This window comes from Macaca fascicularis, chromosome 15 (assembly GCF_037993035.2).
Source record: "Macaca fascicularis isolate 582-1 chromosome 15, T2T-MFA8v1.1".
NCBI classification, from domain to species: domain Eukaryota; kingdom Metazoa; phylum Chordata; class Mammalia; order Primates; family Cercopithecidae; genus Macaca; species Macaca fascicularis.
Genome location: NC_088389.1, coordinates 829,034 through 846,262, shown reverse-complemented (window position 1 = coordinate 846,262; position 17,229 = coordinate 829,034). Strand labels below are relative to the sequence as shown.

The window sequence follows — 17,229 nt, the reverse complement described above, 5'->3', positions numbered from 1 at the left end:
GGGCTGGGACAGCTCTGTACAGCTTAATAGGAAAGTTGGGTTCTATTTTGTGGGGTTTTGGTCACGCCGATGGCTAGTCATGGCTGTCCGTCAGGAAGTGATTTGAGGATAGACTAGAGAAGGGGCTGCCAAGACCAGCGGAGCATTCGCTGTCTGGGTCTAAGGAAAAGGAAATAAAGGCTGGCGATGTGACAGTGGGGGGGGAGCACAGAGCAAAGGAACTGGTGGAGACACAGGGCTGGCCCCGCACAGGGCTTTGAGCAGCTACCCGGGGGTTGTCCTATTAATTCTCCTCATGGCCCCAAGAGGCGGCTGTGAGGATCCATCTCCTGAGGACAGAACTGCTCCAGAGCCACACAGCGAGGATCCACAGAACCAAGATCCGGGCCAGCTCCAAAGCGGGTGAACTTGACCCCTCAGCCATGGTCCTAAGACAGGGATCGGAGCCCCCTGGACACACAGACACAGGAACTGCAGGAAGGGGAAACGGATGCCCCGGACCAGTGGCGGGACCCAGGGTTTCAGCCCTCCAGGGCCACTGGGACCAGCCACTGCACAGGTGGACACATGATGCTTTAACTCGCGCTGGGGGAAGGAGCCCTCACTCTCAGGGTGGAGACCGCAGCTCGATCGGGCCGGCCTCCCTGCTGGGCACAGCCTGAGCCACACAGGATGCTGAGGTGCCCCAACGTTGGGGTGCTCAGAGCCACTCAGCTGAGATCGTGGTGCTTTCTGTAACCACCCTCGTTTCTTCACGGTATAGATCTGGACTCCATCCTTTGCAATGTGTGAGGTTCTAGGAAGAGGCTGGCCAGCTGGGGAAGTGTCCTGGGCTCTGTCCCAGTGATGACGAACTTGGCTCCCCACAAGGGCGGCCTGTTCACCACAGTGACCCCCGGGGACCACGCCTGCACCCACCTTGCTGAAGATAATTCACTTCTCATCCGTGAAAGAATAAAGCTAGACTAACTCAATTTCACACTCACTTCCAACTTTAACAACTTGTGTTAGGAAATCAAAGACAAGGACTCTGACCACGTCACAAACCCAGGAAGCAAAATCCGAGACTAACGGAATGATGCCACCTTCGCAGTTCCGAGCTTTACTAGTTGTTTTTCTTTTCTGGCCTGTTTTTCTCTTTTGGTTTAAATAATTAAAGACCCTCGTTGACAAGAAAAAAAATTCTCTATGAAACTAAAAAAAGTGGTTCTAATTAAACATTTAAACATTCTTCCATATGCTTTATAAACAGTTGAAAGTACAGCTCTACTTAGTGTTAAGTACTTTAACCAAATGAAAGGTTAATTATACAGACTGGCAATTATAAAAAATAAGGCTACATATTCGTGGCATCATGAATAATTAATAAGAACCGTTTGATTTCATTCAGACCAGGGATTCTGTGCTAATAGGCTCTTAGCTGTCTTGAAATAATGGTGAAATTTTAAAATTACTTTTGTACTTAAACACGTCCCCGAAGTGAAGCACAGCGGTTAACATCCATCATGGTGCCCAGCAGAGCGACCCGCCCTACTATGGCCGACACCCTGATTCCCGAGGGCTGCATCCCGGGGCTGTACTCGTGCAGAGAACGTTCAGGAAACAGACCAGGTGGCAGGAGGGGGTCTTGTCCTCAAGGAACCTCATGAGTCTTGCTAGGGGGACAAACAGCGAGAGAATGAAACCGGCAGCCACGGAATCTGGACAGCGATGCCCAGGCCCCGCCATGCATAACCCCTGGCTGGCACCTCCCTGAGACCCGTCTGGCACAGGCAGCGGCAGGGTCCGGCCCTTGGAGCGCAGGGATGGCAGAGCAGGGCCATCAAAGCGGGTGGCATGCCGACAGCGGCTTCTCCGCAAGAGCTCCTGGCTCTCAGGGAGCTGAGGGCTCCTCAATGGGAAATTCTGGCTGAGCTCCAGGGGAAAGCGGGTGGGAGGCCTGTCTCCTCTGCCCCCATCTCCTCTGCCCCAACCCTGGAAGAGGGTCAGATATCAATGCTAACTCTTGTGCTGACTCAATTAAATCAAACAATTCAGAAAACAAACTTGCTTTAAGTATTAATTTCCTAAAAAGAACTAACATGAATTCAAATAATTCACATAATTAAAATGATTTTAATTGTTAATTTAATTAAAACATCTCCGTTTTCACAGCATCATGTACCCTGGTACTTTCTCCTTATTGCATTTCCCATCTTCCAGGGCAGGTTTCCTTCCACCCAGGGCAGCAGCGACTCTGGTGTCTCGGGTATTCCCAGGCTTCCGTCAGCCCCTGGGGGGCTTACAGTTCTGCAGCGGTCTCCATCCTCATTAATCTGCATAAGAACATCCGTCCGCAGGGATGTCCTGTGGCCCCGTGGCCACATCTGACGTGCAGCTAAACGCTGGGCGTGTCGCCTGGTGACAGCAGATGACACAACTGTGGGCAAGGTAGCACCTCTGGGCGCCGACACTCTCGATGAGTTTTTTACAAGACCATTCTTTAATGGGTGAACCCTGAAAGGAAACACTAAAGATTGTTTTTAACTATTTTTATATCGAGACAAATCTTTGTCAAACGTTCACTCAATGCTAAATGTCACTTCTCCAGCCAACCCCTTTAAGAATACCTAAAACTTAAGACTGGAATGACGCTTTCAAACACATACTCTACTCATGCATTCCCGGGAGCAGAGAGCAGCTTAATGTTTTCACGCTACACAGGCATGAAGTTTGGCGAAGGCATTTTAATATTTTTACCTGAATATTTTAATAAAATCAAAAGATCATTTTCACTCTAATACTCTACTTAGAATCTAATTTTCCATTAAATAAACAGTCAATGTTCAGTAACCCACATGCTGATAAACTTTTGAAAACTTTAGAAAGTATTAAGTATAATCAAAGATTACTTTTAATTTTCGAGCTGGTAAGAGCCTGTGTCAGGGAACAGAGTTGAGATTGAAGAGATAAAAGCACGATGATTTTCTTAAAGAAAAGCGAAATTCGTAAAAGAGACCAGGTGATTATATAAAGAAACACAGAATCCGTTTTCAGAAATGGCAAACATTGACCACAGAACACCAGTGTTGCCCGTGATGAGAGAAACAGTTAAAAGGAAGAATTCACGGTGGCCCAGCATAGATCAGGTGTGGGAGGACAGAGACGTGATGAAATGATCCTCCTTCTAACTTCCCAGAAAGGCACAAATGGCCAGCACTGTAACTGAAGACCACGCAGGCACCAGTGTGAACTCAGACTCCATGGCCAGCACCGTAACTGGAGACCACATGGGCAATGGTGTGAACTCAGACCCCACGGCCCGCACCGTAACTGGAGACCACACGGGCACCAGTGTGAACTTAGACCCGACGGCACGTGCCTGGGCTGCTCCAGCCACCACCAGAACCTGTTCTGCAGCTGAACTGGAAGCTGATTCTGGAAGGAACTGAGGAGCATGAGGACGAGATCCTTCTACCTCAACAGGGATCAATTTTTTAATGATTTCTTTCTTTTAGAAAACTGTTAATAAAATACTTTGTTCTAAAATGACCAGGATTTCAGCAGCCTCTACATTCCTTCATGTCAATCAAAGCTTAGGCACGTGGGTTACTTCACTGTTCGCGACACCCTTTTGAAATAAAACCCGGGGCCGCCTGTGTACCCAAGAGCCTGGGCACTGAACATTCAGACAAAACGTCCAGGGCGAGAATGTTCACGTCCCAGCGGTGCGGTAGAGTGGATGGGGGGAGTTCGAGCCACAGGTGGCCACGCCTCCCCTGCCTCCGGCCAGTGCCCACTGCTCACGCACTCCTTCCTCGGCCCATCCTGAGCCACGGGGCCCTCGCGTAACCAAGGCCACTGCGGTACCTCCAGGAACAAACTGGTTACAGGTGGACTGCTCTCTACGCAACGTACAAAGATTGTTTTTAAAACTGCTCGTCTCTGGAACTTATCCCAGTAACAGGCTAGATTAAGAAAACTGACTAAAAACAGTAGGAAGAAAAACTCACTCTACCCGTTGAGGCAAGAGAAATGCACACAGCCTCTGAAATAACTGCAGAGGAGTTTTCCTGGGTTAGGTACGCGGTGGGGTGACCCTACCCCATAGCGGGGCGATGGCACATGGTGGGAACCAAGGAACATCTCCGAGTAAATGTAGGAAAATGCACTCAACTCCCAAACAGAGAGAGAAACTGCCTTTTTCCTTAAAAGCTTCTCTCTTTTATTCTCAGAAAGACTCTCTTTGGTGTCTTGACTGCTGAAGGGACAAGCCTGTCATCCCCAGAAAGCAGCCCTGGACAGTCTCCAGATCCTATGGCCCTCAGGCCCACCTTGCCTACTGATGATCCCACATTACGAAACCTAATAATCAGAAAAAGCCTCCCAGTCCGCAGCTCACAAGTGACATTTTATTCAGGGAAATGCTAATAAAAACCTGGGGCTCTGTGTAAACGCTGTCCCCTAGGTACTGAGGCTCCACACAGATGGCACACAGGGAGACAGGCCTCACCCCTTCCTGGTGTCCCATGTCTCTCCTCACATTTTATTAGCTGAGTTTTGTGACGGTTTGTTACTTTTAACCTGACTGTCCAAGGCAGCTGCACTAAACTAATTGTCCAGGGCAGATCCACTCATAATGACCATCAGCTCAGAGTTGGAAGTAGCACTGGAGAATGAGGTGGTGTCAGGGCACTATGCTTCCCTGCCCTCTTTTCCAGGGATGCCAAGTAAGTTTCTGCCATGGCTGATGATGTCAGCACTACACTAACATTACTTCAACGGCAGGCCACCAATTAATACTTAATGAACAATGCCCTTAAGAGCAAAACCCCATCTCTGCCAAAAATACAAAAAATTAGCTGGACGTGGTGGTGAGCGCCTATAATCTCAGCTACTGGGGGACTGAGGCAGGAGAATTGTTTGAACCCAGGAGGCAGAGTTTGCAGTGAGCCGAGATTGCACCATTGCACTCCAGCCTGGGCAACAAGAGTGAGACTCCATCTCAAAAAAAAAAAAAAAAAAAAAGAAAAGAAAAGAAAGAAAGAAAGAAAGAAAGAAACGATTCTCATGACCCTGTCAACATCTTCAGTTTTTCCCAAGGATAGTGTAAAATTATCACACAAAACGTAAACCCAATTAGATCAACGTTCTCTCCTCACCAATCCATACCTAAATCCATATTTCAAAATGGTCCTCAATTTTTCACAATTTAAGAAGACTGAGAGGAATAACCATGAACAAGCAAGGTTTACACAGACGTCAGTCTTCCCAACTCTCGCTCAGGAGCTCACCCCAAACTCCTCCTGTGGAATCAGCCCGGATAACAGTTCCTGGTGGCCGCACAAGAACAGAGGGTCCCACGAACCCATGACAGACCCCACCATTCAGCCCCAGGCAGAGGAGGGAGGTGGACGGTCACGAAAGACAGAAAAGCAGGGAACTGTGATTCTTCTGAGTTAATGCAGGTGATTGGGCCAAAAAACAAGGCACATCCACCTGTGAATGGGGTGAGCTCCCAGCTGGCTGTGCAGAGGCTGTAGATATGAAGGAACTCACTTCCCTGCACACTGAAGTGCATGAGCATCTCCACATCGACCGCACCTGGGCTCTGCTCGCCCCTCACAAACTAAGATGACAGTGGCTGCTTCTGGACAGAATGTCAAGGACAGATGGACAGACATCCTGGACAGACACTGTACAGAGACCAGGGGCTGGGAAGGGGGAAGCGGCACAGCCTTGGGGCCAGCAGGGGCGAGGCCAGGAAGCCTCGGTGAAGGCCTGCATCTCCTCATCCAACAGAAGCAGGAGGGGCCACCCAGTGAGGGCTGCAGCTGCGGTGAAGTGGCCAGTGGGACATAGCAGGAGGCCGTGGCCAGCCTTACCCCCAGCCCAGGAGGAGGGGCCCAGCTGCGGGCACTGCCCCGGGAGCCAGAATCCTGAGCCCCCAGGGAAGGTGGGAAATTGCCCCTGGGCACTGGGTGCTCAGGCTGGAGGTGGTGAGACCTCGAGGCCCTGCAGTCGGGGAGGTGAGGGCAGAGATGGCCAAACTGCAGCTCAGTGAAGGGCTTTGTCAGGAAAGGCCCTCAGAGGCTGCCTCACCAGCCAGGGGGAGGTTACTTCCAGCCCAGAGGCTCAACAGGGCCCTCGGTGGTGATGCTTAACCTTGTCCTCTGACAGAGGACCATCGAGACAGAGTCACTCAAACCTCTGCCAAGCTCTGCACCCAAATGAAGCTGTTACCACAGACGCTGAGGCAGGTAGTGCTCATCTCAACTCTGTACAAGTGGTTTATTTAGCCAGTTCTCCAAATTCTTAATGACAAACCACACTAAACGTGTGTTTTCAGTATCACCTATGCTCATAGCTATGTATAAAATAACTACCACAAGGAAAACTAGGTGGTGAACCCAGGAGGAGGAAATCCCCACGACGAGTCGAGAGAACACCAACGGACCGTTGGCTCTTCCCGGCTGAACCCAAGAGCACTTGGCTGGGCTCACTTCCGTTCTAATTTCCAGATTTATTTTTACTTTCCCACATTTTCATTATGAAAATGTTCAAACATATTTAAAAAGTGGAAGAACAGTACAACGAGTGGTCAAGTTTTCTCCACGTGGAGCTCCAACAACTGCTAACATTTCGTTAGATTTGCTTTCTCACTCTCTCTGTAGATCAGACAGAGAGACAGATTTGTTTCTTCTCTGGAGCCACTTGAAGGTGAGAGGCTCCTGCTGCCTCACCGAGTCCTCAGGCACACGTTCCCTAGGAATAAAGGCCCCTCTGCAGCCGCAGTACCATCATCAGCAGACAAGAATGATTTCAGAGCATCGTTGTCCAGGTTATGTTCAGGTAGCACAATCGTTCCGAAAACGTCTTTTCTATCCGGGCCACACACTGTGCTGAGTGACTCTCCTTCCCCGTCTTAGTCAGGGACAGCCTCGCACCCCTTTTATCTGTGATCTTCACTTTTCGAGAAGATCATTGCATTGTCCTGCAGAATATCCCCTACCCCAGAGGCATCTGTTTCTAGGGCCATCATGAAATTCCCTACTATGCACCTCCATTCCCTGTAAACAGGAAGTTTCAGTCTCGAGGCGCGATCACCTTCTGTCAAATGCTTCTCGGCAGCTTCCGGGTGAGGCTGCTGCTTCACGAGGGGCGCGAGCTCCTACTCCTGGTCACTGACGGCACGGCCGCGACCAGCACCACACCCCGAATCAGAAACGTCTGGAGGGGCCGCGGGCAGCCGAGACACCTGGAGGTGCGAACGGCACAGGCGTGGGGCAAGAACAAGGTCAAATCATAACGGAACGTCTGATTCCAGACACTTCCACCTGGGTAAGATGGTGACATCTCCCTAGCAAGTATCTGAAGCCAGAAAGCATGACAGAAAATTCACGACCTGCCTTCGTTCACCCAGGCTGCTCTAACAACACACCACAGGCTGGGCAGGGGCTGGCAAATGACACAAGTTCATTTCTCACAGCTCTCAGTCTCAGTCTCAGGCTGGGAAGTCCATAGTCAAGGCCTGACAGGTTTGCCTGGTGAGGGCTTCCTGGTTCATAGACGGCGCTTCTCACTGGGTCCGCACACCATGGAAGGAGCGAGGGAGCTCTCTGTAGTCCCTTTTCTGAGGGCACAAATCCCATTTATGAGACCCTCACGACCTCCTCACCGCCCAAAGCTCCCCCTCCTAGCACTATCTCCTCGCGGGTGAGGATTCCAACTTGTGAATCTTGGGGAGACACAAACATTACAAAAGCCCATCATTTAATTTTTTTTAAAGGCATTTTTGCTTCTGCAAAGTCTCAAGATAAAATCAAAAGAAAGAGGTCTGAGTCAATCCACACAGTTCTCCCAAAAAGGGAAGTGATCAATTGCCACCACTTTTTATCCGAGACCTGCTGGGTGCCCCGGTCTGCATGACTGATTCTAAAACGCCATCCTCTCCTCTGCCACTCAGAGGTCAGAGTCAGTCCAGAGCTTAACACCAAGGCAGAGCTGACTGAATGACACCAGCTAATCCAGTAAGACAAGCCAAGACTCCTGCCCAAGGCCTAATCCTTCCCCCAGGGAAACATGGAAGGGCCAGACACCTGGCAGCCCTTCCTTCCTGCTCTAAAGCCCCAGAGACACAGCGCCGGCCAGGTGTGTGCCTGGGGCAATGCACAGTAACGTCAGCTGGGCACCGAGTCTGAGAACATGTTATCAAGTAAAAATGAAAACAAGACTGCTGAGAAAAGTTCATGCTTAATCACCTCTGGGCTAAATTCTAAATACAATGTTATTTCAGAGCTAGGTGGAAGTAATTCCTTAAAAATATATATGAACAGTGACTAGCAACCAGGGTGATAAGTACTCAATATGTGTTTGATGAATAGATGAATTTTTAAAATTTATGAAAAGAGCACGCTCTATTTAGGAGAATTCTATTTAATTGGATGTCCTAACTAGACAGTGGTTCCTTCGTGCTGACAGCAGAGTTTGTTTCAGTTAACTCAAAAAATGGTAAGTCACTCTAACAGAAAACCAAAAGGCTTTACAGAGAGTCAAATTATGGTGCCAATTCAACCGTGCATGGCAATTTCACCTTAATATTTAAATTCTCGAAGCACCATACTCAGAAAACAAGACATAACATACATAAATGCATCGACTAAAGCACCATCATCTAGAATTTGACAAAGTTTGACTGTGAGTTTCAAGAAAAGGGCTGATGAGGCCAAGAAGTTCCTTCCCCTCTCCCCTTACCTCCCATTTTGGTGACCAACTTAACGCAGAGAAATTCCTGTTTCAGGTTTGCACACATTGGAACAATCCTGGTATCTATTCCCCCAAGACACCAACAGGCTGAAGTCTGCAGGGTGCACATATTGAAAAATCACAGGAGCACTAGAGTGGCGGAAAGAGGTGCCCGTGAAGACGTCATCCTTTCTAAGACAGGGTCTGATTCCGCCTCCGGGCCCTTTTGCAAAAAGCCATTGGTACAAATTCATAGCCACCAGGAGGAAACACGCAAAAGACCCCACTGCCCTCCTGGCTTCCCAGAAGGCCTCAGAAGGATGAGACATGGAGCCTGCGTGCAATCCTGGACCCTCCTCCCTGCATTCAGTTTGACATGTGTCACTTGTTTGACTGACGGAGGTCCCACAATGGGCACAAGGAGACCCGTCAGGTCAAGAGGGTGCTGCCCGGCTCATGGTCCACACATGCGGACCTGTCAGGTCAGGATGCCCGGCTCATGGCCCACACGTGGGGATGCGTCAGGTCGGGAGGGTGCTGCCCGGCTCACGGTCCACACATGGGCATGCGTCAGGTCAGGAGGGTGCTGCGCAGCTCTCAGTATCAGCCACATATGCACATTCTCCACTGAAGCCACTGCATGAAACCACTGCATGAAGCCACGCTGGAAGCACTTTCTGGCAGGTTTAGGAGGCTCGTGTCCAAGGTCATTAAACACATGGCAAGCTCGCCTTGGAGGCATTTTACTTTGCCTATGACAATGAAGCATTCTCATTGCACTGAATAGAGCACGCTTTCTTGTTCAGTGCCTCGTTGAAATAGGCATTTTGTACCTGTCTTACAGATTACATCAAGGCCCTAATACATTTAGACCCTTGTCTCAGGTACACACAAAGCAGCGGCATCTCTAGAACATGTTTTGGACCACGGGAGGAAACCAAATCGCAGCATTATCCATTGATGTTGCTTAAAGTGTATTTCCAAATGTGTCTCCCGAGCCCGGCCTGTGTTCACGGCTTCCGCTGACCACACGCCATCTGCTGGGCACTCTGTGCACTTTCTCTCACACCCGCCACGTCTGTGGTCCTGTGCCTATCCCGCCACACGTCCCCACGTGGCTAAATCTCCCACACTCACCACGCCTGTGGGCCTGTGCCTATCCCTCCAGGCGTCCGCACCTACCACGTGGCTAACGCACACTTCCTACAGGCGGCAAGTGCCTGAACATCCCCACGGCTGGAGGGGCTTTGGGTAGGTTCTACAGAACCCACAGACAGGCATGGCCACCCCGCCCACGGCCACCAGAGGCTTTGCTTTGTCTCTAGAGGTGCCCTTCGATGAGGCGACATGGCAGATGACCCAGTGTTAGGTAATTAAGACTCAGGAAATCACGGCCGTCTTACCTTTAGAACTCACCTCTCTCCCCAGCACTATATCGCGAAGGGTGGGTCGCCAGAGTTGGGGAAGAGATGCCCAAGGCTCCCTCCTGCCCTGACAAGCTGGGACACTGCTCCCCTCTGTTGGTTTCTCACCGCACCTCAATAAACTGAGCTCACAGCAAGAGGCAGGCATGGGCTGAGTAGAAACACACAGCAGACCCCGGGTGGGCAGGACAGAGGACGAGGGTGCTCGCGGAGACGAGGGTGTGCCCCAGGAAGAACGTGCACGCGGGGTAGAGGGTGCGCGCGGGGAAGAGGGTGCACAGGCCCCGAGAACCTGGTGGCAGCAAGGCCGGTCAAGGCTGAACTCCAACAGAGGCAGCAGCAACGGTGTTGGGCAAGTCACAGAGAAAGCACCACCCAGAGGGGCTGCATGAACCAGCAGCGACCCCAACCCAACGTGCTCATCGGACTGGGCACACGCACACGCTGTGGACACGTGTGAATATGTTCCACTTAACGTGATGTTACATAATAATCAACAATGTTAAACCCACGACTTCATTACATGGCATCTGGCACATTGAGACTTTTTATTCTGTCTCTCTTCCTATACAAAGAAGTGGAAAATAGGTCCAAGATCATTCACAACAAATTATTGCTAATTGAAACAAAAAAAAAAAATTCCTACCCTCACCTTGGAGGATCTCAAGGCAACACCTCTTTCTTTGAGGTCATGGTTGGGACCCTCTCCGGACCCCTAGATGGGTCTGAAACTGCAAGGAATCCCCAAATGGGCAGTTTTGGGGCCAGCACAGATGCCAGCCACACATCCAGGCAGGTCTTGGCAGGTTGCTCCGTGACTTCGGCTGGGTCACTAACCTTTTCTTGCACTCAGAACCTGCCAGGAACGAGGGCACTGGACCGCACGTCTCTGCTCCCAAGGATACATCCCCTATGTTCCGCTGCACTCTGGGTTCCATGCCTTAGATCCCAGGCACCTTAAAGTTGACGTTTCCCCACCAGCCCTCATGAAGTTGATACTCAGATAACGTCCTTCCTCTCCCACCTGGTCAGTACCCGGGGAGAAAGGAACCCGGGTCTCAGATTGATTTTCTGCCAGTCCATCGAAAAAACAACTGGCCAGCAGCACTGGTGCACAGCACTGCCAGGTTACCCGTGACGAAAACAAAGCAAAACGAGATATACTCAAGTCAGCTGCGGCAAGTGCTTCTACATCCCTGCTCCAACAAGGAAAGACAGGAGGCCAGGAGTGTGGCTCACGCCTCTTGTCCTTCCTTGTTGGGTCAGGGGTACAGAAGCATTTTGGGAGACTGAGGCAGGACAAATGCTTGAATTTGAGACCACCCTGGGCAACATAGCAAGACTCGTCTCTACAAAAAAAAAAAAAAAAAAATAGCCAGGTATGGTATCGTGCCTGTAGTCCCAGATACTCAGGGGGCTGAGGTGAGACGATCACCTGAGTCCAGGAGGCAGAGGTTGCAGGGAGCCAAGATTGCACCACTGCACTCCAGCCTGGGCATCAGGGTGAGACCCTGTATCAAAATAAAGAAAAAACAAAAAAAAAGATAAGAAATACAGGAGACCACTAATAATTCCAAATAGTGCCTGCTAATTTGAAATCTTTTCCAGATATGGTGAAGGAAATCATTTTTCTTCCTACGCCCATTCTAAGGAAACGTTTCTATTTTTCTGCTATACAATGTGGTAACCTGCCATTTCAGATCCTGGCCTCTTTAAGCAGGACTTGCTGGAGTGCCAACAAAGCAGCGCTCTGAAACCTCAGCATCCTCAGCATCACCCTGGAGGGCAGGTGAAGGATGCTGGGCCTCCATCTCCAAAAGTCACACTGGGGTGGGGCAGATCTGGGGTGAGGCAGGGTTTGCATTTCTAGTCTAGGGCCACACCACCCTAAACACGCCCATCTCATCTAACACATACCAGAGGGAGAAGCCACGTAGGGCAAGTCACAGAGCAAGCGTCCAGGCACCAGGTCACCAGTTGTCTATTTAAATGCAAACCCGTCAAACAGCTTAAGTCAAACAGGTTCACCCTCCTAACACATTGGCCAACACAGCTAGTGATAAATATCACTGCTGTTAGACCTTCTGCTCACTGATGACCAGAGCAATGGCCTGAAACATCAAAGCTGAAGGGTGTGTGCCACGGTCAGGGCTCTGAACACCCCCATCCCAGGCCATCTCACACGGGTGCCTTCACTGGCACCGGGGTCTCACAGACCAGCTCCACGCTCACACTTACTGGGACGCAACCACCCTTTCAGCCTTTCATGCATCTGTACCCTACAGCAGTGTTCAAGGGAGGCTAATTTAAGTAAGAAATGTAATACGGACATCTGTGAACTCTTCCTCCATATCCACTGAGTGGCCGTCCAGAAACAGAAATATTAAAAAGAAAAAGAAGATTTAAGAGTCAAACACAGGGCCGGGTGCAGTGGCCCATGCCTGTAATCTCAGCACTTTGGGAGGCCAAGGCGGGTGGATCACATGGGGCCAACAGTTTAAGACCAGCCGACCAACATGGCAAAATCCTGTCTCTACTAAAAATACAAAAATCAGCCAGGCATGGTGGCACATGCCTGTAATCCCAGCTACTAGGGGGGCTGAGGCAAGAGAATTGCTCGAACTGAAAGGCAGAGGTTGCAGTGAGTGGAGGTTGCAGTGAGCCTAGATCATGACACTGCACTTCAATCTGGATGACAGAGCAAGACTCCGTCTCAAAAAAACAAAAACAGGCCAGGCACGGTGGCTCACGCCTGCAATCCCAGCACTTCAGGAGGCCAAGGCGGGTGGATCACAATGTCAGGAGATCGAGACCATCCTGGTTAACACTGTGAAACCTCGTCTCTACTAAAAATACAAAAAATTTAGCAGGGCGTGGTGTGGGCACCTGTAGTCCCAGCTACTCGGGAGGCTGAGGCAGGAGAATGGTGTGAACACGGGAGGTGGAGCTTTCAGTGAGCCTGGATCGCGCCACTGCACTCCAGCCTGAGTGACAGAGAGAGACTCCATCTCAAAAAAAATAACAACAACAACAACAACAAAAACAAAAACACAGAAACTCGTGGAACAAGCCCTTGCCCCACTCCATGTCAGCTGTGCTGTGCCACCCAGGAGCATGCCAAGCTCAAAGAGTCATCCACCTGCCTTGCGTAAACGATGTCAAAACTCAAATCACAGAGACTGAGATTCCCTAGCCCTCGCCATGTGCATGTCACTCACAAGCAGGCATGAGGACCCCCGCAATTCACAGGGAATCCCTCTGGCCATCTGATGACCATCCATTCATAAATAAAAAGCATTAATTCCAGCGGGGTTGCAGAGGTGTATACATCAATACTTGTTAGTGTTCACAAATGTTCCACTTGCGGATAGAGTGACGTTACAGAATTGGGAAGAACTTCACAGACATACGAGGGGTGCATTTAAGGAAAAAGTGTAAGGAAAAGGTGAGAAAATGGAATATGCTAACCTCTGTCTTTTCATCACCCTCTAAATCTTATGATTCCAGTTCTGTTCATTCTGCAGTGAAAAATAACAAGTGATTCACACTCAGACACAAGGTGGCTTAGGAAACTATGGCTGTTTTACAAAGATGAAACAATTTCGAAGATCAGGATTCCATGAACGTACTTACTTAAAGAGAGAAGAGACTGGGAGTTACACATCAACTTACCAAGGCTGTCCCGAAGTCCAGGAGCCCCTTAGGAGAACAGAGAATGTGCAGTCTCCACAGACCAATGCAGGTGGCTGGGCCCAAGAGTGGGGACGGGTAGGCTGCAGGAGGCTTGAAGAGGGAGCTGTACCACCAGCCTCTCGCAGAAATTCCTAATTAAACCCTGACAGCAACTCTGTTTAGTGAATTGTCTCCTGGTAACTAAGAAGAGTGAAGCTGTTGAAAGCCTACAGCCAACCCTCTGGATAACAGTTGAGATGTATTTTAGAGAAGGAAATGATCCTGTCACAATCCCAGTCCTGCCCACAGCTGCAAGCACGTCCTGGGAGTGCGGCTTCTTGCTCTGTCAGCACCAGAGCCCACTGTAGTGCCACACGGGTTCTGCCCGACCTTCCCACTTCAGGGAGTCTGGGCAGGTGCAGCTGAAACACCCAGGGGGCAACCCCCACCCTCACTTCTCAAAAGTACATGCAGAGGCAGACAGAATGAAACACGGCCCCCAAACCTCAGACGTACGGTTCAGCGGCACGGCCCACCATAGAGCCACATGGGATTTGCCCGACGCCCCCAATTCACAGAGTCTGGGCAGGTCCAGCTGAAACAGCACCTGGGGGGCAACCTCCAACCCCACTTCTCAAAAGTACATGCAGAGGCAGACAGAATAAAACACGGCCCTCGAGCCCCAGACATAAAGTTTGGCACGGGCATCTGTGAAACAAGAACAAAAGTCGCATGGGAAAGTGAGCACAAAAATGAAAAAAAATAACAGAATTACAGTGAAGATGGATGAGATGGGGAGGATTGCGAGGAAGTTGAGAAAGGGACTGAGGACCTGAAGGGGGACATAAGGGCTGGACATTCCCGACAAGGTAACAAACACACCTCTGGATGAGGTTGGACATCATCTTCATTATGGAAATAAAGGGGAAAAGCCTGAAAACATCAGTTTCCTACCAAGAAGCAAAAATCAAACTGGCTTCAGATTTCTCCTCTACAACACTGGGTTCCAAAAGATGAGGATGTGGCATCCGTGGGGTCTTGAGGGAGAGCTGGCACAAACGTCCCAGACCTGCCGTCTCCAGAAGCAGCTGAAACAGCCTCAGATCCAGCAAACTCTTGTCTTGAAAAATCTATCAGAGTACACCCCCTTATCAAAGGGACGCGTGGCTGCAGGGGTTGTGGTGTAAGGCAATTTAGAAATCTTACTCCGTGCAGACCCTAAACTTGGGAGGCTGCTGGTCACACCCTGGGAGGACCTCAGCCAGCGGGAAGCCCTGTGCCTCCTCTCTGCTCCATCTCTAATGCCAAGAAACATTTTATGCATAATATTACGTTATTTCCAATTTGTTAAATTGTATCTATTAAGTCCATAAAGAGACCAAGAAAATGTATAAAAACATTGATGACTTCACGGTGGTATTATAATTAATTTTTAAACAAAACATGTTGTCTAAATTTTCCAGACTGAAAAAATACTCTTTTTAGCAAGAAAGGTGCTTTTAAAGTCACCATAAACAATTATATATCCATCCTACGAACGTGGTCTTAAAATAAAAAGTGAAGAGCAAAAACAGCAGAAGGAAGTGCATGAATATGTTGATAACGTTTATCTCTGAATGGGGGCGCTGTTTTGCCTTCCATTTCCCTATGCTTGAAGTGTCACCTCTGTAATGTAATAATAGAGCAAACACCATAGTTGAGGAAACACTGCTGCCCACTAGGACATAAACCAAGTCTCCTCCACAATGCTGCGACCCCAACCTCTGATTTTATCTTTTAAATCAGCTAGGTTCTCTCCCCTAAAAAGAAGCATATTGTATCATTACTTTTTAAAGTTAGGTGACTTAACAGGCATACAGACTTAAACACCTTCTGGAAAGGTGATGTGTCAAGTTTAACTAAGATTTCTTTTGTTCTGAAAAGAGCAGGGGCACGTTCCCAGGTGAGGGGACTCCAGGAAACACTGGCTGTGTCCGATGGGCCCTCACCTGGAGAAACAAGCGCTCGACGCCTCCACTCTCCACCCGGACTCAGCAGGAAAGGGATGCAGAGCTGAAGACAGACTCATCTATAAAAACCCCAACGGCTGTTTCCAGGAGCTACTCACTGTCCCGTGCCGCTGCACCCTGCTCCCCTGTGCAGGTACCGGAGCTGCTGTCCAGGCTTCCCCAGACTCTCCACGCCTCCTTCCACCCCACGTCAACCTGCACCACCCAACTACCCACCGTCTCTTACTGACCACCGGCCTCAATTCCCGCATAGCCTGGAAACTGCAAAGCTGCCTGGCAGCAAGAGGGGACGGGCAGCGAACGCACCAGCCAGGTGGCACCTGCTCCCACCAGACTGCAGGGTCACAGCCCCTGCCTCATGGAGCCGTTGTTATGCACAACTACACTGGGAAATCAATGCAGCTTTAGCTTTCCTTTGGTGCTAAATTAACTTTATAACACTTGGTTATAACATACATTAATTTTTACAGCAATTACTAAAATAACAACTCATAATGCATTCATTTACCATATTCAGAAAAGCAACTGAAAAACCAAACACACAGCAGAATTTTATAGGACTGTAGTAGTTTTTGTTAGGTTGTCAAATTATTTTAAGCTCAAAATTAAAGTAATTAAATCTGTGACTCTCAACTGGGGGAGGTGGGCACACACAGAGAGGGGAAGTTAAAATCCTTTTTTTCTTCCAAACCTCACACAGACCCACTCGGCTGGTCATTCCCATTGCTGGAATTATGTCCTGTTCCTTAGGTTAAAAACAACTGCCTTCATGCCTATTAAAAATAATGTTTCTTCCTTTCCTGAGTGATTGTGAAATGAGCCATGGTGGCAAGGTAGGCACGAACCGAGGGAAACTGAGTCCATGCCCACATTTGATGGTGGGCAAGAACAGAAGGAAATTGGGTCCATACCCACATTTGATGGTGGGTGAGAACAGAAGGTAACTAGGTCCACATCTATATTTGATGGTGGGCAAGAACAGAGGGAAACTGAATCCGTGTCCACATTTGATGGTGGGCAAGAACAGAGGGAAAGTGTGTCCAAGTCCACATTTGATGGTTAGCAAGAACAGGGGGAAGCTGGGTCCACGTCCACATTTGATGGTGGGAAAGAACGGGGGAAACTGGGTCCACGTCCACGTTTGATGATGGGCGAGAACACGGGGAAACTGGGTCAAAGTCCACATTTGATGATGGGCGAGACCAGGGGGAAACTGAGTCCACATCCACATTTGATGGTGGGAGAGAACAGGGGAAAACTCGGTCCACGTCCACATTTGATGGTGGCTTTTAATGCACTGCAGCCTGTGTCCCCTTGACCTTCACGAATTTTCAGGTAGTAAGAAAGCAATTTTTCTTACTGGAAAGGAGAAAACTAAGTGGCTGCAAAGTAATATAATT

General features: G+C 49.4%; 1 protein-coding gene across 1 annotated transcript in view; it reads right to left on the bottom strand.

Annotated features, from left to right (window-relative positions):
* Positions 1 to 2,099: 2,099 nt before the first annotated feature.
* The window catches only part of LOC135967581 (uncharacterized), a 45,792-nt gene continuing 30,662 nt past the window's right edge, over positions 2,100 to 17,229 (bottom strand). Inside the window, exon 5 of the mRNA XM_074018072.1 lies at positions 2,100 to 2,509. Coding sequence (XP_073874173.1) covers positions 2,157 to 2,509 — 353 coding nt within the window. The 3' untranslated portion in view covers positions 2,100 to 2,156. The remainder of the gene's footprint in view (positions 2,510 to 17,229) is intronic.